The sequence below is a fragment of the Somniosus microcephalus genome, chromosome 4, assembly GCF_052327205.1.
Source record: "Somniosus microcephalus isolate GS21.2 chromosome 4, FLI_Smic_1.0, whole genome shotgun sequence".
Taxonomy (NCBI): domain Eukaryota; kingdom Metazoa; phylum Chordata; class Chondrichthyes; order Squaliformes; family Somniosidae; genus Somniosus; species Somniosus microcephalus.
The window spans coordinates 326,881,860-326,904,546 of NC_140990.1; the positions used below are offsets into that span (position 1 = coordinate 326,881,860).

Below are 22,687 nucleotides of genomic sequence, written 5' to 3' on the forward strand. Positions count from 1 at the left end.
TTGTAGTCGTGAAAGGCGCTATATAAATGCAAGTTCTTTCTTTCAGTGAAGATCAATGACTCAGAAACCCCTTAGCCATTTCTTGTATTCCCACAAGGGGCAAAAATACTAGAATCTCACAGTCGTGAAAGAAAGACTTGGGTTTGGAACGTAAGACCGTTGGTCAGTGTGGGTCCCAAAAGGGAAGCTAATTTAAGAAAGTGAGTTGGCTGGATGAACGGCCCCTTTTCTCATTTCTCTAGTGGATGAGACACAAATACCTGCAACTTAATATTGGCAAATGTGAAGCATCCTGTTCGAGTTCTTCCAAGAACTACATACCTTTGATCTGGACTACATTCCCCTGCTAGCTTCCTGCTAAAACTGCACCAGACGGTACTCAGTCTTGATATCATGTTGACCCTATGCTGAGCTTCAAACCTCATATTAATGTATCCACCAAAGTGACCTCCTATTTCCACCTCCGCAACATCATCCCTTTACCCATGCCATTGCCACTGAAGCCCTTATCCACACTTTTGTGACCTACAGACTGGATCTCTCCAATACTCTCCGTGCTGAACTCCAAGCTCAACTGTATATAGATGCCAACTCATCCAAAAATTCACTGGCCGCATCCTGTCCTGCTTACTTAAATGTTGTACTTGCCGACTTTACCTTCTCCCTGACTCCCGATGCACTGAATTCAAAACCCTGCTCATCATTCACAAAATCTTTCACTATCTGCCCCACCTTGCCTCTGCAACTTTCTCCAGGTCAATATCCCAGCCCACGCTCTCCAGTCTTCCAGTTCTGGCCTCCGGCTCATCCCCACTCCCTCCCTCCACTCCAATGTCAGTGGCAGTGCCTTCAGATGTCTTTGCCATGTTCTCTGGAACCATTCGCCTAAACACATCTGCTTTGCTACCTTTCTTTCCAACGTTTTAAGTACTCAAGTCCTGTCTCTTTGGCCATGCCTTTGGTCACTTGCCTTACAACTCAGCATCTGGTTTGCCTATGTGAAGTGCCTTGGAGACGGTACTACAATAAGCCCAAGTAGCTATTACGGGGTAGCTTTTCCGATTGTGTGTTTTGTGTGTGTGGAGCTTTGCTCAGCGAGAGGACATGCAGGCCTTGACTTCCTGTCCATTATGTACATGGGCTGCATGCGCACAATTTTCCAATACACACTCCCAACGGGCAAGGCCACATGTACCTTGTAGGGTCTTCAAAATTGGCAAGAGCTGGGCATTTTTTCAGAAAACAGGAATGAAAACGGAAGATGTATTTTCGAGTGTAGATCCAGGCTGCAGCTTGACAGACTTGACACGAAATCCAAACTGTTATTTAACAGTCCTGATAAAGGGTCCTGCCTATTTCTGGGGTTGATAAACTTGCTACACATCTTCAGCATTTACTCTTGTTTCAGATTTTCAGCAGAAAGAAGAAATAAAGGAAGACTTGCATTTATATAGCGCCTTTCACGACGTCCCAAAGCACTTTACAGCCAATTAAGTACTTTTTGAAGTGTAGTCACTGTTGTAATGTAGGAAATGTGGCAGCCAATTTGTGCACAGCAAGCTCCCACAAACAGCAATGTGATAATGACCAGATGATCTGTTTTAGTGATATTGATTGAGGGCTAAATATTGGCGAAGACACCGGGGATAACTCCCCTGCTCTTCTTCGAAATAGTGCCATAGGATCTTTTACATCCACCTCAGAGAGCAGGCGGGGCCTCGGTTTAACGTCTCATCCAAAAGGTGGCACCTCCAACAGTGCAGCACTCCCTCAGCACGGCACTGGGAGTGTCAGCCTAGATTTATGTGTTCAAGTCCCTGGAGTGGGACTTGAACCTACAACCTTCTGACTCTAGGGACAAGTGTGCTACCCACTGAGCCACAGCTGACACTCTAATGTATTTCATTTTTTTAAACATCTTACTGCTTAGCATATTGACTGCTGAGTTTCCTTTGAAAAAATTAGTAATTTTTGGTGAGCTTTGCCAGTGAAGCTAACATTATAGCATTTGGACATTCAACTGAAATTACATTCCTGACCATTTGCACAACCCTCCGTAGCACACAGTGCACTGATCTTATTATATATCAAGGCCCTGATACCTTTAAGGCAATCAATATAAAAATGTCAGGTTCCCATTTGTTAAGCCCAACTCAGCTGAGAATTACAGTAATCAATGAATTAATGAACATTTAGCGCCGAGGGAACTGGTATCACTGGTTTGCTGAGCGAGCAGTAAATGAGTAGTGTTAATACTTTAATGAAAATATATAGCATTCACACCATTCACGGTTTATTACAGATTTAACTGCACTTCCCAGTAACATTATACCCGAACCGCTCTGATTCAATTAACATAGAAATTAGTTTCATGAGGGATTCACTCAGTGTCAGCTGGATTAACAAATTCGCTTCACGCCTCTGACCAGACCATGCATCAAAAGTAATGAGGAGATATGATCAACTTAATAGAAAATGCAGTACTTAACGTGACGATCGTATGGAAATAACTTGTTATATTTATTCATATTGATATGTGGAAAGGGGACAAATATTGTGATACCACTTGAGAGACAGATGACGAAGGACGATAACTCTCGTCATTACAGGAAACAATAGAAAGTAAGGTAAAGAGGAACCAGGCTCTGGAGACTAGGAAAGATTTTATAAAATTTGAACAGCTGCATCAGTGGCCAACAATGCTTTCCTGGGTAAGCACATGCAGCAATGGCCCAGAAATTCGGGTCCCCACGGGTGAGTACACACAGGGTACTCACCCGTAGGCCCAATGGAAGTGCCGGTTTCCTGCATGCACTGCGCATGCGCGGGAAACCGGCACTTCCGTTCCCCTGAAAGAAGGGGTTCAGAGTTCGAACGCGTGCGCAGGAGAGGCTGCGCGTGCGCATTGAACTTACATTTTTTTTGCAGGTTTTCCCGGGATGGTAAGTCTCCAGAAGTTACACATATAAAAAGCAGTCGCAAGGCCTGCTTTTTACAAGGTAAGTGGTGAATTAATTAAAATTAAAACTTTTTTTCCACAGGTTTATTATTTTTAAATACTTTAAAGAAAGGTAAGTTTATTTTTAGCCCCGTTAGAAAATAAAATTATTTTTTTCAAAAATTAAATTATTGTTTGAAATAGTTATTTCATGTAATTTATAGTTTATTTAAAAAATGTGATTTAAAATAAAATGTATTTGAAGATTTAGTGATGTTTTGGGGCCGTAGTATTTATAAGTTTTGACAGCCCTTCCTGTCAAACTTATGAATGAAGCATTCCCTGCTCTGATTGGCTCCCCATGGCCCACGTGATCCCAGAGGACACTTCGAACTAACTGCACCCCTGAGATACGCAAGCACTGCGTGCCGGCAGTTGGAGCAGGCCCAGGATCGGAATCCCACGCGGGCCCACAGCACAATGGCCGGCGCGCTAGGTAAGTGCAGGTCGGGGGCTTACACCCACGGAAAGCCCCCGACCCGAATTTCTGGGCCATAGTCCTCTCCCCAACCCAAGGCACTTTTTAGCACAGATGCAAGCAGGAGTAGAAAGCTAAGCTTGAACTGTGGCATGTGCTGAATTGGGTGATCACAGGCATGGGTGCAATTGAGGCACAATTGCCCATTGGTGTAGGAAGGAGAGAAATCAGCCAGGGTTTTCACTCCTGCTTGCTATTCAGATACCTGTGCTAGAATATGATTTGGTTGGGATTACGGAAACGTGGCTCAAGGATGGCCAAGACTGGGAACTCAACATCCAGGGGTATTCGATATTCAGGAAAGATAGGCAAAAAGGAAAGGGAGGTGGGGTAGCATTACTGGTTAAAGAAGGGATTAATACAATTGTAATGAAGGATATTAGCTCTGATGATGTGGAATCTGTGTGGGTAGAATTGAGAAATACTAAGGGGAAAAAAACATTAGTGGGAGTGGTATATAGACCTCCCAACAGTAAGGCGGAGGTTGGGGATGGCATTAAAAGGGAAATTAAAGAAGCGTGCAATAAGGGCACAGCAGTCATCATCGGTGACTTTAATCTACATATAGATTGGGCCAACCAAATTAGTAACAATACTGTGGAGGAGGAATTCCTGGAGTGTTTACGGGATGGTTTCCTGGACCAATATGTCGAGGAACCAACCAGAGATCAGGCCATCTTAGACTGGGTATTATGTAACGAGAAAGGATTAATTAGCAATCTTGTTGTACGAGGCCCCTTGGGTCAGAGCGATCATAATATGATCGAATTCTTCATTAAGATGGAGAATGAAGTAGTTGACTCAGAGACTAGGGTCCTCAATTTAAATAAAGGAAACTACGATGGTCTGAGGAGTGAGTTGGGTAGGATTGATTGGGGAATGGCACTCAAAGGGTTGACGGTGGATAGGCAATGGCAAACATTCAAAGACCGAATGGATGAGCTACAGAATTTGTTCATCCCAGTTTGGCATAAAAATAAAACAAAAAAGGTGACTCAACCGTGGCTAACAAGGGAAATTAGGGATAGCATAAGATCCAAGGAGAGGACATATAAATTGGCCAGAAAAAGCAATAATCCTGAGGATTGGGAGCAGTTTAGGATTCAACAAAGGAAGACAAAGGGATTAATTAAGAAAGGGAAAATAGAATATGCGAGTAAGCTAGCAGGGAACATAAAAACTGACTGTAAAAGCTTTTATAGATATGTGAAGAGAAAAAGATTGGTGAAGTCAAGCGTAGGTCCCTTGCAGTCAGAATCAGGGGAATTTATAATGGGAAACAAAGAAATGGCAGGCCAACTAAATTCATATTTTGGTTCTGTCTTCACAAAGGAGGACACAAATAACCTCCCAGAGATGCCGGGGAACATAGGGTCTGATGAAAGGGTGGAACTGAAATAAATCAGTATCTGTAGGGAAATGGTGTTAGGGAAATTGATGGGACTGAAGGCCGATAAATCCCCAGGGCCTGATAATCTACATCCCAGGGTACTTAAGGAAGTGGCCCTAGAAATAGTAGATGCATTGCTGGTCATCTTCCAGAACTCAATAGACTCTGGAACAGTACCCATGGATTGGAGGGTAGCTAATGTTACCCCACTATTCAAAAAAGGTGGTAGAGAAAAAGCGGGGAATTATAGACCAGTAAGCCTGACATCGGTAGTGGGGAAAATGCTAGAGTCTATTATAAAAGATGTAATAGCAGAGCACTTGGAAAGCAGTGACAGGATCGGACAAAGTCAACATGGATTTACAAAAGGTAAATCATGCTTGACTAATCTACTGGAATTTTTTGAGGATGTAACTGGTAAAATATATAAGGGAGAACCAGTGGATGTGGTGTATTTGGACTTTCAGAAGGCTTTCGATAAGGTCACACATAAGAGATTAGCGTGCAAAATTAAGGCACATGGGATTGGGGGCAAGGTATTGACTTGGATAGAGAACTGGTTGGCGGACAGAAAGCAAAGAGTTGGAATAAACGGGTCATTTTCCGAGTGGCAGGCAGTGACTAGTGGGGTACCACAAGGATCGGTCCTAGGACCCCAGCTGTTCACAATATATATTAATGATCTGGACGAGGGAATTGGATGTAATATCTCCAAATTTGCAGATGACACAAAGCTGGGTGGGAGGGTAAGCTGTGAGGAGGATGTCGTGAAACTCCAGTACGATTTGGACAGGTTGGGTGATTGGGCAGAAACATGGCAAATGCACTATAATGTGGATAAATGTGAGGTTATCCACTTTGGTGGCAAAAACAGGAAGGCAGATTATTATTTGAATGGCAATAGATTGGGAGAAGGGGAAGTGCAAAGAGACCTGGGTGTTCTTGTGCACCAGTCACTGAAGGTAAGCATGCAGGTGCAGCAGGCGGTTAAGAAGGCAAATGGTATGTTGGCCTTCGTAGCAAGAGGGCTCGAGTACAGGAACAAGGATGTCTTGCTACAGTTGTACAGGCCCTTGGTGAGACCGCACCTTGAGTATTGTGTGCAGTTTTGGTCGCCTTTTCTGAGGAAGGACGTTCTTGCCATGGAAGGAGTGCAGCAAAGATTCACCAGGCTGATACCTGGGATGGCAGGAATGACGTATGAGGAGAGATTGTGTCAATTGGGCTTGTACTCGCTGGAGTTTAGAAGATTGAGAGGGGATCTCATCGAAACCTATAAAATTCTGTCAGGCCTGGACAGACTAGATGCAAGAAGGATGTTTATGATGGCCGGGGAGTCCGGAACCAGGAGTCATAGTCTAAGGATAAGGGGTAAGCCATTTAGGACTGAAATGAGGAGGAATTCCTTCACCCAGAGAGTGGTGAACCTGTGGAATTCTCTGCCACAGAGGGCGGTGGAGGCCAGTTCATTAAATATATTCAAGAAAGAGTTGGATATATTTCTTAAGGCTAAAGGGATCAAGGGATATGGGGAGAAGGCAGGGACAGGGTACTGAATTTGGATGATCTGCCATGATCTCATTGAATGGTGGAGCAGGCTCGAAGGGCCGAATGGCCTACTCCTGCTCCTATCTTCTATGTCTATGTCTATGTCTATGCATTGAGGACAGGTTTGAGCCCAGGCTGCCATTTCCAAAATTATACTGCTGGCCTCAACTCGCACTCTACCCAGTGAGAACGGAGCTCTGTGCAACTGGTTAGATTGTAATGTTAAGGGAGCACACATGGAAATGTCTGCTCTCTTATAATGGTGTCAAACGTGGCTCAGTGGTAGCACTGAATCAGAAGTTTGTGGGTTCAAGTCCCACTCCAGAGACTTGAGCACAAAATCTAGGCTGACACTCCAGTGCAGTACTGAGGGAGTGCTGTACTGTCGACTTTCGGATGAAACGTTAAACCAAGGCCCCGTTGCCCTCTCAGGTGGCGGTAAAAGATCCCATGGCACTATTTCAAAGAATAGCAGGGGAGTTATCCCTGATTTCCCTGGCTAATATTTATCCCCCAATCAACATCACTGAAGCAGATTATTTGGTCATTATCTCGTTGCTATTTGTGGGACCTTGCTGCACATTCATTGGCTGCCGCGTTTCCTACATCACAAAGTAACTGGACTTCAAAAGTCTTTCATAAGGACAGAAGAATTAGGAGCAGGAATAGGCCATAAGGCCCCTTGAGCCTGCTCTGCCATTCAATAAGATCATGGCTGATCTTCGATCTCAACTCCACTTTCCCGCCCGATCCCCATATCCCTTGATTCTCCTAGAGTCCAAAAATCTATCGATCTCAGCCTTGAATATATTCAATGACTGAGCATCCACAGCCCTCTGGGGTAGAGAATTTTAAAGATTCACAACCCTCTGAGTGAAGAAATTCCTCCTCATCTCAGTCTGAAATGGCCGAATCCTTATCCTATGCCTATTTCATTGGCTGTAAAGCGCTTTGGGACGTCCGGTGGTCGTGAAAGGGTGCTATATAAATGCAAGTCTTCCTTTCACATTAAAAACATTCAATATTTAAATTTGAAAACATTTTAAACTTCGCATCAGATTCCAGTTGTGCTACTCCTGGTGTGAAACCTGAGTGGTACTGCGACTACCTCCTGGAAGCATTCAGCGTGATCTACACTCAGATTGCATCAACTGAATGGCCAGTTTCATTATCCCTATTGCATCAATAAGCATCCAAAACCACTTTGTATTGACAAGGAGGCAGCCGTGCGTTAAAATGCTAAAACTGCTAACTTGAAGCATTTTGGAGCCAAAAGCAAGCCATTTGCGTCAGTTGCAAAACAAATGTAAATGTGTGTACATATAATATTCAGCAAGTGCATTCCTGTAAAAAAATAAGCTAATACTGAATTATTGTCAGTGGAAACAAAATAATTTGTCCTAATAGAATGAACGAACATGGTAAGAAATATGAAATTTGCAGTTATTGACTCCAGAATGTCTATATAACATGTATACAATTAGCGAGGCTTGTAATTTCCAAGCTTTCCAAGATCGCATTCGTTATAATTTTTCAGTTTACTTATTGTCTTTTTCTACCCATTTACAGTGAAAGAGAACAAAAGATTCAGATCTATTTTATGTGTCTGTTAAGAGTACTGAACTTTGTCAAGGAGCACGGTGACATTTGGCCAGCCAGGGCATCTGATCTGCATGGACAATCAACACCGTGCTCAACAAGCTCCAAACCAAACTAGTGAGACATCATTATAAGCGGAGTTTCTCTTTGTCTGACTATGGAATATGCCCTCTGTTCCCTTAAGGGATTGCAATTACCTCAAAATGCAAATGTAGTTGTTAAAATAATTAGATCTGGATATCAGCCATTCCAATTTTGCTCCCTCTAAAATTATTCATCTTTCAGGGGAATTACTGAAAAATCCGCCAAGTGATCCCTCCAGTACATGCATCGGTTTCAGTCTATTTTAGACTGATCGTGAACTATCCTTCTTAACCCCAAGCACTGCTGACAAGACAGCTCATTTTAGCGCTTCCTCCTTTTGAATATAATTTGCAGATGCAAGTTAAATCGGAGCTTTCTAGGTACAAGCTATGTTTCCTCCCCGAGAGAGGAAGGATAACATGGAGCCGAGCCAAGTGTTCGCTTTGCCAGCAAATTGCAGGAGGGAATGGTGAACTTTAGACACGCAGGAATTTGACCGGGATTCAATGATGAGTAGCAATGGGTAATATTTAACCATTGTGATCCCAACGTGTGTAAACCATTGCAATGTTTCAAGCCATCCTCTCCCCCTTCTCTGAACCTTTGATTCTACTGCTGCTTCTGTCTCACACCACAGGGTTTCTGAGCATCCATTTAAAACTCGAGTAGATATCACACTGAGGCACTGTCGGCAAAAGAGACACTGATATTTAATATAAGATATTAAAATAGAAAAGCACACACCGAGAAACAGTGCAGTGATGTGTTGTAGTACTTGCAATTCACGTTAGGCGGCACAGTAAATAGCGTAGATGGTATCAGAAAGCTGTAAGCGGACATTGATAGATTAAGTGAGTGGGCAAAACTGTGGGCAGATGGAGTTCAGTGTGGAGAAGTGTGAGGTCATCCACTTTGGAACTAAGCACAATAGATCAGAGTATTTTCTAAATGGTGAGAAGCTATGAGCTGTGGAGGAGCAGAGAGATTTAAGGGTCCAAATATAGAAATCACTAAAAGCTAACATACAGGTACGAAAATATAATTAAATGGGCTAATGGATTGTTGGCCCTTATCACAAGGGGTCTGGAATACAAAGGAATGGAAGTTGTGTTACAGTTACATAAAGCTCTGGGTTAGAATAGTCAGTTCTGGGCGCTGCACCTCAGGAAGAATATATTGGCCTCTGAAGAGGCACAGCGCAGAGTCACCAGAATAATACCTGAACTAAAAGGATTAATTTATGGGACAGGCTGCATAGACTAGGTTTGCATTCCCTTGAGTATAGAAGGATAAGGATTTTTTTTAAATCATTCATTTACGGGATGTGGGCGTCGCTGGAAAGGCCAGCATTTATTGCCCATCCCTAATTGCCCTTGAGAAGGTGGTGGTGAGCCTCCTTCTTGAACCGCTGCAGTCCGTGTGGTGAAGGTACTCCCGCAGTGCTGTCAGGTAGTGAGTTCCAGGATTTTGACCCAGCGGCGATGAAGGATCGGTGATATATTTCCAAGTCAGGATGGTGTGTGACTTGGAGGGGAACTTGGAGGTGATGATGTCCCATGCGCCAGCTGCCCTTGTCCCTCTACGTGGTAGAGGTCGCGGGTTTGGGAGGTCCTGTTGAGAAGCCTTGGTGAGTTGCTGCAATGCAGCTTGTAGATGGTACACACTGCAGCCACGGTACACCGGTGGTGGAGGGAGTGAATGTTTAAGGTGGTGGATGGGGTGCCAATTAAGCGGGCTGCTTTGTTCTCGATGGTGTCGAGCTTCTTGAATGTTGTTGGAGCTGCACTCATTCCATCACACTCCTTATTTGTGCCTTGTAGATGGTGGAAAAGCTTTGGGGAGTCAGGAGGTGAGACACTCGCCGCAGAATACCTGCTCTTGTTGCCACAGTATTTATGTATCTGGTCCAGTTAAGTTTCTAATGTTCTAATTGTGGTGTTTAAGATGATTGAAAGAGTTGATAGAGTCGATAGAAAGTATTTCCTCTGGTGGGGGAATCTAGAGAATTAGAGCTAGGCTATTCAGGGATAATTTCAGAAAGCACTTCTTCACACAAATGGTCGTGGAAATCTGGAACTCTCTCCCTCAAAAAGCTAGGTCAATTGAAAATTTCAAAAGCTGAGATTGATAGATTTATAGATTGCTAGATCGACTTACAAGTTTTGCAGTGTGTGGAAGTAGATCATAGAATCTTACAGCACAGAAGGAGGCCATTCGGCCCATCATGTCTGTGCCGGCTCTTTGAAAGAGTTGTCCAAATAGTCTCACTCCCCCCGCTCTCTTCCCACAGCCCAGCAGTTTTTTTTTCCTGAACAGGCATCTATCTAATTCCCTTTTGACAATTATTGTTCCTTTCAGGCAGTGCATTCCAGATCATAACAACTTGCTGCATATAAAAAAAATTGTCCTCATCTCCCCCATTGGTTCTTTTGCCAATTATCTTAAATCTGTGTCCTCTGGTTATCGACCCTCCTGCCAGTATTTTTTTAAATTATTAATCAGACAGGAATTTTAACCTTAGCTTTCTATATGTTTAAATTTCCCATGTGGGTCACAAGCATTTTAGAAAATAACAATCAGCAAAAGGATCTGCAAGTGTTGTACGAGAGTTGGCAATACTGTGCTATACACCAGAACCATGCACCATGGCAATGCAGGAACGTAGGTTCCAACTCCTGTTCCTGTGTAAGAAACATCAAGCAGCAGCCAATGGCCTCCCAATATGGGAACGGCAAAATCAGAGGGAATGCTGTCATAGCCCCTCTGTTGTGCGATTCATAGCCGAAAAAAGTCAAGTCATTCACACTCTAAAAAGAGCACTGAATGTCAGAAGGCCATTCAGCCATTTAACTTCCAGCTCACTATAAACACACCAACTGAGTGGCACCTGGTGCCATCCCACATTGCCCCACCTGCCATTCACCGCGACACCACCATGCTCCATCAGGTGGAAAAAAAATCATCAGCACGGTGGCATAGTGGTTAGCACTGTTGCCTCACAGCGCCAGGGACCCGGGTTCGAATCCGGCCTCGGGTGACTGTCTGTGTGGAGTTTGCACATTCTCCCCGTGTTTGCGTGGGTTTCCTCCGGGTGCTCCGGTTTCCTCCCACAGTCCAAAGATGTGCGGGTTAGGATGATTGGCCATGATAAATTGACCCTTAGTGTTGGGGGATTAAATACGTGGGGTTACGGGGATAGGGTGGGATATGTGTCGGTGCAGGCTCGATGGGCCGAAATGGCCTCTATCTGCACTGTGGGGTTTCTGTGATTTCTGTGATTTCTGTGAACATCGACCTTCCCATTCACGAAGATTTGAAAAACCCACCACGAAAGTGCTTAAAATGGCGCCGGCCATTCTGGGAAACAGCAGCCAGTATTCACCCACTGTCCAGATGGAGGGAATCGTGGGATGCATGCAACATAAAGAACCAACACCTCATCGCTGACCCACCAGCAGAGGTCCCTGGCTTCGACCCCCCTCAGAGACAATGGACAGCGTTCAACCAAATCCCCACAGGGCCCGGACGATGCGTTCACCTGCTCCACAAGTGGAAGACGGGGGATGACCCGAAGTGTGACTGTGGCCATGAGTCCCAGACCATGGAACACATCACATCAACCTGCCCACTGAGATCTGCTGCGGGAGGCACCTCATTTCTCCACTCGGCATCGCAGGAGGCCATCGAATGGATAGAAAAACTAGACATCCTATTATAAGCTTTTCCCGTCATACGAAACAATAACAACAACATTCATGCTGCCTGACTGAGCTGTTCTTACTGTCCGTGTGTCTTTCTAATGCCTTTTCAATACATGATTGAGACGATCTTTTCATATCATCCAGCTCTTTTTCATCTCTTTTCAGTTTAAGGAAAAAAATTTGTTCACAGGGTATTAAATACATTAACTGCTTCCTTGTGATATTAAATAGGAACCCTCCCTTCTCTTAGAGAATCAAATGTCACAGAAACAAGCAATTCAGGGCCTCAAATCTACACTTTGTTTTTTCTCCTAGCTGAATCCCACTCTTACTTGCTCTACAGATCCCTTGATAGTTATTTTTTTTAAAGCACCAAGCTAATTCCTTGTGAAAAGTACTTTTAAATCCATGGCCTTGCTATTCCCTATATCTTTAATCTCCTTCAGCCCTACAACCCTCCGAGATATCTGCGCTCCTCTAATTCTAGCCTCTTGAGCATCCCTGATTTTAATCGCTCCACCATTGGTGGACGTGCCTTCAGCTACCAAGGTCAAGACACTGGATTTCCCTCCCTAAACCTCTCCGTCTCTCTACCTCTCTCTCCTCCTTTAAGACGCTCCTTAAAATCTGCCTCGTTGACCAAGCTTTTGGTCACCTGCCCTAATATCTCCTTATGTGGCTCGGTGTCAAATTTTGTTTGTTAACGCTCCTGTGAAGCACCTTGGGACATTTTACTATGTTAAAGGCGCTATATAAATACAAGTTATTGTTGTTGTTTTGAATTTAACTTCAGGCCACAGTTTGTGGCAGCGAATTCCACGCTCTAACCACCCGCTGCGTGAAGAAACTTCTCTATCTTACCTTTTATTTCTTGCGATTATCCTAAATTTGTGCTCTCTTATTACCATTTTGCTAACCTGTGGAATTAATCTATCACTATTTACCCTGTCATTAACCTTCACAGTCTTAAAGATTTCTCTTAGGACCCCCTCAACCCTCTCAGCCCCACTGAACAAGAAAATTCTAACAGCTTAAGTATCAAAATCAAATCAACTTTTTATTGTCATTGTTAGTGCACAAGTGCAATACAACAAAATGTAGGCTTGCGGCTCCCGAGAGTGTACATTTAGATTAAGACATTTAAACATTCAACATACATTTGGCTTGTAATACATTAACATAAACATAACCATAATAAAGTGCATTGGCAGATGTGCAGGCTTTAGAGTTTATTTGTGGAGTTCAGTAGGATGACAGCCCTGGGAAAGAAGCTGTTCCTAAATCTGGTCGTACGCGTGCAAATGCATCTGTAGCGTCTCCCAGATGGCAGGAGGGCGAACAGACTGTGGCTGGGGTGGGTAGGGTCTTTGATGGTGGACCGTGACCTCCGTAGACAGCGTTTCTGGTATATGTGCTCTATGGTCGGTAGCCGGGTGCCGGTAATGCGTTGGGCAGTTTTGACTACCCGCTGCAGGGCTTTCCGGTCATAGTAGCTACAGCTGCCATACCATACTGTGATACAGTTTGTCAGGATGCTCTCTATTGTGTAGCGGTAAAAGTTAGAGAGGATCAGGGGTGACAGGTTACATCCCTTCAGCCTCCTTAGGAAATATAGGCGCTGCTGGGCCTTCTTCACCAGAGAGGAGGTATTGAGGGACCAGGAGAGGTCTTCCGTGATGTGGACTCCGAGGAACTTAAAGCTGTCCACCCTTTCCACCACAGCCCCATTGATGTGGATGGGGGTGTGACTTCTGCCTTTAGACTTCCTGAAGTCCACAATGATCTCTTCATAACTCTAACCCCTCATCCCAGGTAATATCTTAGTGAATCCATAACTGCGCGCAATATTCCAACTGCAAACTAGCCAAGACAGAAAGTAAAACTTGCATTTCTATACCATGTTTCACGACCTCAGAACATCCCAAAGTGCTTTTACAGTCAATTAAGTACTTTTTAAAGTGTAGTCACTGTTGTACTGCAAGGTCTTCTTCAAGTTGAACAGTCCTTTTGCTTTTGTATTCTATGCCTCTAGGTACCAATTTAAGGGCCGGAATTTTGACTACCTGGGCGGTTCCGGTGTGGGCGGTGACCGTGGCGGGTCGCGACCCCGCTGCTGGCTCCATCCCGCTGCTGAAAACGAATTTACCTTAATGGGGCCCTATTAAGCCCACCCAGCACGTTACCCGGCCCAATTAGACAGAGCGGGTTCTGGTGACATCATTCATGACGTGTTTTCAGCCGGGATCTTTAAAGGGACCCTGGCCATATCACATTTGAAGTTTAATCTAACAAAGTGGGTGTTGGATCTTTACTCTACAATCATATCATACAAGTTATATATGAGTGACAAAGAGATATTTAAATAATATTATCATTAAGTAATATGACGCCATCTACAAATATGATCAAGAACAAAATTTAAAAAGTACATTAATTGGGATGTTATTGGTGATTTAGTCACAAATCTATAGACTTTTGTATCGATAACTGGTACAGATAAAAGATGTATGTGTATAGGTAATATATAAAATTAAGCAGATTTTAAATGCATTTATAAAGGGGTAGATTTACAATCTTATGCAAGTTCAGCAGAAGAGCTGCAGAAACCCTGACAAACAGTGTAAGTGGTGCTTATAATGTGTTTCAGGGATTTCTGCAGCTCTTCTGTTGAAGTTAACAATGGACAAGTGAGAGAACCTCAGCAGAAATTCACCCCCAATTCTCCGACTGAAAAATTAAATTAGTCATATTCAGGGACTGAAAACAAATTGAACTAGTAGAATGGATGATGAGAATGAAATTGTTATGGTTGATGACTTTATTTAATGTGTAACTGGACAATCACAGTATACTGTGAGAAAAACCTGACCAGAAACAACATAAAAATGTATTTAAATGGTATATGTCATTTTTTATAGTGCAGATCAATTCACTGCAATTACTGTTGAGTTGGAAGGCAACAGCCGAGAATGGCCAGTGAAAAATTTATTTCCCTCACCATCCAGGGTATGAGGGGAGCCTTCAGAACTCACATCCCTTCAGGAATTTCTGAGTTAACATTTACCAGTAGCTTTTCAAGTAGTACAGAATCTCCAACAATCTGCTAGCTGATGTAATCAGCATGTTTTTATTTTGGTTTTGTTGTTCATGCTGTCAAGTCATCAGCTGGAGCAATGGCCATGGAACTCCCGCCTCAGGTTGACAGACGGGGTTCCCGAGCTGTGTGAATCCCGTGGCCATGCAGGGAAATTTAAAAAGTAACTGAAAAACGGCACTTAAGTGCCTGTAAACTACCTGACAATCATCTCAATTGGCTCCCTCGCTGTTGCCGGTCAGGTCGGCTCCACGATGACAAATGCGCCTGGGGGAAAGGTGCGTGGGAGCGAGATGACAGCGGGTTCCCGACCCGCTGTCAAAAATAACAACTTTCCCACCCGACCCCGACCCAGCACCGATCTCACCTGCTACCACTCCGGAAAATTCAGCCCAAGGGTTCTGTTTGTCTTTTTGTGGATGTATCTGCTTGCCCTGCTACGTTTAATGACCTGTGTATTGCACAACAAGGGCCATCTGTTTCTTTACCATTTTAAAGTGAATTTACTGTCCCTTGTCAAAATATATTGCTTCACATTTCTGTACATTGAAATGTATCTGCACCCCCTGATCTGCTCAACCTTCTAGCCTATCTATTTTCTCTTGTAGCCTTTCACAGCTTTTGTCACAAATTTCCATGCCTTGCAATTTGGCATCATCAACAAATTCTGCTACTCAGTTCTCATGTCCAAATCATTTATGTATATAACAAAATAGAGCAGCCCAACACAAAGCCATGTGCAACACCATGGACCATATCTTTCCAATCAGATAACCTTCCCATTATCCATCTCTCTATCCACGTGGCCATATTCCCCTTAGTTCCCTGTGTCATTATCTTTGTCATAAGCCTCTTATGTGTTATCTCCTCAAATGCTTTTTAAAGATCTGTTTAAAGCACATCCACTGCATTTCATGTATCTATCTTATCTCTTATTTCTTCAAAGAATTCTATAAGGATGATCCAGCATGACAAGCTGTTACAAAAATGAGTTTGTCATAGATACCTTGTGTGGTTCACTGGTGTCAGGCACTCCCTTAAGTGGACTGAGTGTCTTACTTTTATACAAATTGAATCATGCTGCCCTATATTTACTTGTAGAATAGCATTATCCAGGGATGTAACAATAGCTTTGCCTCGAGAGTTGGGCAATAATGAAATTGGAAATCCTAATAACTAACATAGCCACATCATGAAACATAGAAGCACATGAACAAAATGCATTTTATTTACAAAAACACAGTGGCCTAGAAATTGAGTTTGCGCTGCGCCGGGGCTTAACGCTGGAAATTTAGCGCCGGTGCTAAGTCGCGCTGTGCGCGCCAAAAATTCAGTAGCGCCGCGCCCAAACGGCTGCCGGCGCTACTGAAGGCTGTTTGCGCCTGAAAACTGGCGCTACGCGCCGCATTGCGGCGCTATTCCGGCGCTGCGGCGCTCGATGCGGTGCGGCAGGCTCGGGAAGTGCAGGCCTCCTCCTTCAGTTAAGGAGGAGCTGCCTGCACCCGCCCGCTGGCCGGTTAAATGGCCACAAAAATGAGCCCGGCACCTCGGGGAAGTGCCGGGCTCGCAGCCGAGAAGCATCTGTTCCGCGGGGGGGGGGGGTGGGGGAGTCCGGGGAGGGAGGTGCGGGCAGGCGGCCGGCGGGAAAGCAGCCGGCCGCCGCTCCACCTTTATGCGCCGGTGCAAAGTCGTGCAAGACTCTGTTGCCAGAGTCTTAGTTGCGGCTGCCACGGGCGAGGCGGCCGCAACTGAATTTCGGCGCTGGGGCCCGTCACCACGGCAACCGGGACGCTGCGTACACCGATGACGTCATCGGTGCCGTCGCAGCGCTACCGGTGTAACGCCGATGTTGGGCCCTAGTCAATTTCAAAACCGGCTGTAAGTCCAGCGCAATGCCCTCTAGCGCCGCAAAATGGGCGCTAAGCCCACTCAATTTCTAGGCCAGTCTCTTTAGTGCCTGGTTTATATCTTTGAAATGCCTAAACAGATCATTAAAAAGCTGGACTGGCCAGTCCAAAATGGGGTCGGTGACATTCCTCTCTTGTTAGGCAGGTATGTTGATGTGTTTGATGGTGTACACTAAGACAGTAGGATTTGTGACATGTGCACCAAAAACAGGTTCACACAAATTGGCTCAGAAATTCGGGTTGGGGGCTTCCCACGGGTGCAAGCCTCCGACCTGCACTTACCTAGCGCGCCGGCCGTTGAGCTGTGGGCGCGCAGTGCTTGCGTATCCCAGGGGCGCAGTTAGTTCGATGCATCCCCTGGGATCACGTGGGCCACGGAGAACCGATGGTAGCAGGGAATGCTTCATTCATAAGTTTGACAGGAAGAGCTGTCAAACCTATAAATACTATTAGCCCCAAAACATCACTAAAACCTCAAATAAATTTTTTTTTTAAATCACAATTTTAAAATAAACTATAAATTACATGAAATAACTATTTTAAACAATAATTTACATTTTTGAAAAAATTAATTACATTTTCTAACGGGGCTAAAAATAAACTTACCTTTCTTTAAAGTATTTAAAAATAACAAACCTGTGGAAAAAATGTTTTAATTTTAATTAATTCACCACTTACCTTGTTAAAAGCAGGCCTTGCACCTGCTTTTTAAAAGTGTAACTGCTGGAGACTTACCCTCCTGGAAAAACCTGGAAAAAAAACGTAAGTTCGATGCGCACGTGCTGCCTCTCCGGCGCACGTGTTCCACCTGTCAACCCCTTCTTTCAGGGGAATGGAAGTGCCGGTTTCTCGAGCATGCGCAGTACTCACGCGTTGGGACCTGAATTTCTGGGCCATTAATATATGCGATCTAGCGAGAGGGTGTTGTGTGCGTGTGTGTGTGTATGCATGTATGTATGTATAGAATCATGAATAGTGCAGCACAGAAGAAGGCCATTCACCCCATCGAGTCTGTGCTGGTTCTTTTGAAGAGCAATCCAGTTAGTCCCACTCCCCCGCTCTTTCCTCATAACCCTATAATTTTTTCACCTTCAAGTATTCATCCAATTCCCTTTTGAAGGCTGCTAGTGAATCTATATCCACCACCCTATCAGGCAGCACACTCCAAATCCTAACCACTTGTTGTGTAATAAAGGTTTTTCCTCACGTCGCCTCTGGTTCTTTTGCCAATCATCTTAAATCTGTGCCCTCTGGTTATCGAGCCTTCAGCCATTGAAATCCGTTTATCTTTATTTACTCTATCTAAATCTAAATGTGTCTTTTACCATCTGCCTACTCACAGTGTAAAAGACTGGACTACATTAAATAGATTTCTAGTAACATACTGATGTTCACTGAGGTAAATCCAAAGATGAGTGTCTTTCAGGAACAGTAGTGACTGTGATCAAATTTTGGAATAAATAGCCATTAAGAATAGTATAATACACAAAGCTACATTACCGCTCTCCCTGCTGCTGTGCTGCGAGGTTGTTTTTCTCTATTTCGGTTTTCTTGGTTGCTCTCTGAGGGCACTGGCTCATGCTGAAGCTTGGCTATGCATGTTTCTGCAGCTCTCTAGTACTGCACCCAAATGACCATTCTTTATATGCAAGGTAACACAGACAAGATCAGTTATATCCACACGCACATCAGGGGGGCTCACTGGACTGAGTACTCTGTCTGGCTACATTCCTACTCTTCATTTCTTAGATGCGCTGAAGGTAACTACTAGGCTCAGCTGCCGCTCCGCCTTAGATCAGCGAACTCGGCAGGGGCTGGAGATCAAAGCTGAAAGCGTTCCCGCATTGTATGCCTTAGTGTCACCAAGTAGGCGGTGTATTCACCAGCTGAGCCTGAAGAATCAGAGAAGCTTACAGCACAGAAGGAGGCCATTCGGCCCATCGTGCCTGTGCCGGCTCTCTGAAAGAGCTGTCCAACTCATCTCACACCCCCTGCTCTTTCCCCGTGGCCCTGCAAATGCTTCCTTTTTAAGTAGAGATCGAATTCCCTTTCGAAAGTTACTATTGAATCTGCTTCCACCGCCCTTTCAAGCAGAGCATTCCAGATCATAACAACTCGCTGAGTAAAAAAAATTCTCCTCATCTCCCCACTGGCTTTTTTGCCAATTATTTTAAATCTGCGTCCTCTGGTTACCCACCCTCCGGCCAGTGGGAACAGTTTCTGCCTATCTACTCTATCAAAGCCCCATATAATTTTAAACACCTCATTAAATCTCCCCTTCACCTTTTTCTGCTCCAAGGAGAAAAATTCCAGCTTCTCAAGTCTCTCCACATAACTGAAACCTCCTCATTCCTTGTACTGCTCTAGTAAATGTCCTCTGCACCCTCTCCAAGGCTTTGTCAGCCTTTCTAAAGTGTGGTGCCCAGAATTGGACACAGTACTCTAGCAGAGGTCTAAGCATGTACATCTAATCTATAGAGCAGCACCTGCTGTGCTGTTCTTAAGAGGAAACACTGATGTCACAGTGCGTATGCTTAAGTAAGTCATGGTTTTATTTTTCAAATGTAACTTTTGTTGCATTGGGAAAAACTCACAGCAGCAAAAGAGGCTGATAATGTGGTACCGGTGCAATATATCGCGTTACTGTCAACCGTGGATCAACTGGTAGCGCCCTCGTCTTTGAGTCAGAAGGTTGGTGGGTTCACGTCCCACCTTAGAGAACAAAAATCTAAGCTGACACTCCCAGGGCAGTACTGCGGGAGCTCTGCACTGTCGGAGGTGCCATCTTTCGGATGAGACATTAAATCAAAGCCCCGTCTGCCCTCTCAGGTGGATGGAAAAGATCCCACGGCACTATTTCGAAGAAGAGCAGGGGGGTTATCCCCGCTGTCCTGGTCAATATTTATCCCTCAATCAACATCACTAAAAAACAGACGATCTGGTCATTATCACATTGCTGTTTGTGGGAGCTTGCTGTGCGCAAATTGGCTGCTGTGTTTCCGACATTTCAACAGTGACTATATTTCAAAAAAAGTACTTCATTGGCTGTAAAATGCTTTGGGATGTCCCCAGGCCGTGAAAGGTGCTATATAAATGTAAGTCTTTCTTTAAACTCTGATCAACAAAATAACATACTTGAATAGAACTGATCTCATGCTAAAATCCTCAACATTTCAGCATGACGCTCTGGGTGCACCAGAAGGGTGCGGGTGCAGGATTTCAGGAGCAGCAGCTTTTAAAGGGCTGGTGCTCTCTCTTAATACTGTCCTGGAAATGAAAAGGTGGCTGCACTGCAGAATCCCCCTCCCCTCCTCTCCCCTAGATTGGTGCAGGCATCTGAACCTTTACTTAAGGATGCCAGTACTTTTCCCCAAGAACCCGTTAGCAGCAGTGTCTTATTATATTGCTCTTTACCCCTTATTCTTTATTTGCTCAAGGGGGTGTGCAGCCATGGATGGGGTGGATATCCCTGGTCCCCCAGCAGCCATCCATTCCCTTTTCATAGCCCTTCAAATAACGGTGAGATCATAAATTGCCGTACAATTAATGAATTGCCGTGGTATCAGCCATTAACGTGCATAATTCAGTCACTGAGCTCACAGACCAGCTGCACATTGATGAGTGGTATGGGGCCCTACCTGAATATCACACCTTTCCTGTTCACGGAGGAGCATTATTCAGGTAGAGCTCCATATGGCGACATGCATGCTTTCAGTTTAAGAAGCTATCAGTAAGGCTCCAGTGCGTTTCATTAACTTCCTTTCTCCTTTGGCAGTAATGTAGCACAGAAGCAGTGAATGACAGACAGCAACACCGAAATAAGCAAAATAGCAATACGCCCTTCAGCAGCGAAGATTGAGGTCGAGGGGGGCGCAGCTTCCATGTAGCACTCATTTTTTTTTTACAGGAGTGCGGTTCGGGCAGTACACATGTATTATGAAGCTGAGTAATCATGGAAACCCTTTTTATTCCCATTGTAAAGCCGAGGTGCGAAATGGGCACTCATGCAGTTTGCACAAGTGGTGCTGAGCAAGCTTCAGGCTTCAGGTCCTCATAACGTGAGGAGCAGCACCCAGCATTCTGCGGTGATTACAGGCGCCGAATATCACATTATCAGCTCTCTAATTCCATCCGTGCCTACCTTATCCATAGGGAATAACAGGAGCCACACGTGACACAGCGGCATGAGTGCCATTTAGCTGGACATTAATCTAATTCATGGACATGCAGAGATCCACTTCTATTCAAATGTCAATTGCACTTTTGACCGTGCGCGGCTTCTTTTGGCGGGCAAGACAGAAATAAAAGGCACTTCATGGCCAGCCCTTTCGATTCCTTTTACAGGCCTGCCCTATCTACCAGAACAGGCTCTGCTAAGTACAGGAAACTCTCGATTTACCGGCATCTAAATAACCGGAAATCTCTGTTAATTGGCAAAATTCAGGAGTAGGTTCAGGTAAGTTTTACTTCATATTAGTGGCCGTTCCTGGATCTGTGGCCGTGTAACGGGGGTTCCTGCACCTGTTGCTATGCAACAGGGACGCCTGGATCTGTGGCTGGGGTTCCTGCACCTGTTGCTATTCTGGTTTTGAATACCTTTTAATGTCTCTTTTTCTTCTTTTGTTCGATCGCAGCCCTGCCTTCGATCTATTTTACTTCCTTTCCAGTTTTGAAAAAGGGTTTCGACCCGAAACGTCAACTCAAATTTCTCTCCACGGATGCTGCCTGACCTGCTGAGTTTTTCCAGCATTTTCTGTTGTTAACAGGAGTCATTTCTCCAGCTTGCCAATGTAAAATTGTTAAAACTACCACTGGGCAAAATCTACTCTTAATCCTGCATCCTGTAAATGACCAAATGTTTTCAATGGATAGGTTTTGTCGGTAAGCCTCGATAGGCCTCGCTCACAAAATGCTGGCGACCTTGATGGGAAAGGAACTAAAAATGCTTTGTCTCGCATCATAAAATGGGATTTTTGCAATGCGGTCCTTTCTTGGTTTTGTGTACCGTTAATGTAGGCAGTCAAGTGAGAGAGAAAAATGAAAGGGGTAATCAGTCAAAGTGCTGATGGCAGATTAACAGACCCTTTTTTTTTCCTCCCAGAACAGTATGCTCCTACCTACAAATAGTTGGCTGTTGAGCTGTAAGTGGATGTGTCCGTCAGCTGGGGCCTCGCGAGCCGTTCGAGGCAGGTGATCCACTCGAAGGGACGCTGCTTTGATATTTCGCTCTGCCTCGACATAATGCCACTGATTGTCATTCAGCTGTGAGGGCGATTCGACAGCCACCACGAACGGGCCATTCCCTACGTCGAATGAGAAGAGGACTTCCACTGGAGCTGCAAAAAGCCACACGTGACACAGCGGCGTGAGTGCCATTTAGCCGGACATTAATCTAATTCATGGACATGCAGAGATTCACTTCTATTCAAATGTCAATTGCACTTTTGACCGTGCGCGGCTTCTTTTGGCAGGCAAGACAGAAATAAAAGGCACTTCATGGCCAGCCCTTTTGATCCCTTTTATAGGCCTGCCCTATCTACCAGAACAGACTCTGCTAAGTACAGGAAACTCTCGATTTACCGGCATCTAAATAACCGGAAATCTCTGTTAACTGGCAAAATTCAGGAGTAGGTTCAGGTAAGTTTTACTTCATATTAGTGGCCGTTCCTGGATCTGTGGCCGTGTAACGGGGGTTCCTGCACCTGTTGCTATGCAACAGGGACGCCTGGATCTGTGGCTGGGGTTCCTGCACCTGTTGCTATGCAACAGGGACGCCTGGATCTGTGGCTGGGGTGCCTGCACCTGTTGCTATGCAACAGGGACGCCTGGATCTGTGGCCATGTACGGGGCTCTCGTACCTTTTACTATACCTCTCTGTAATCCGGACT

The 22,687-nt window shown here is 44.7% G+C and overlaps 1 protein-coding gene across 1 annotated transcript in view; it reads right to left on the minus strand.

Moving 5' to 3' along the window:
- Positions 1–22,687, minus strand: part of LOC147120678 (contactin-associated protein-like 5) — a 1,541,569-nt gene that overhangs the window by 305,997 nt on the left and 1,212,885 nt on the right. The window contains exon 17 of the mRNA XM_085986862.1: positions 21,917–22,135. Within this exon, the coding sequence (XP_085842988.1) occupies positions 21,917–22,135 (219 nt within the window). The remainder of the gene's footprint in view (positions 1–21,916; positions 22,136–22,687) is intronic.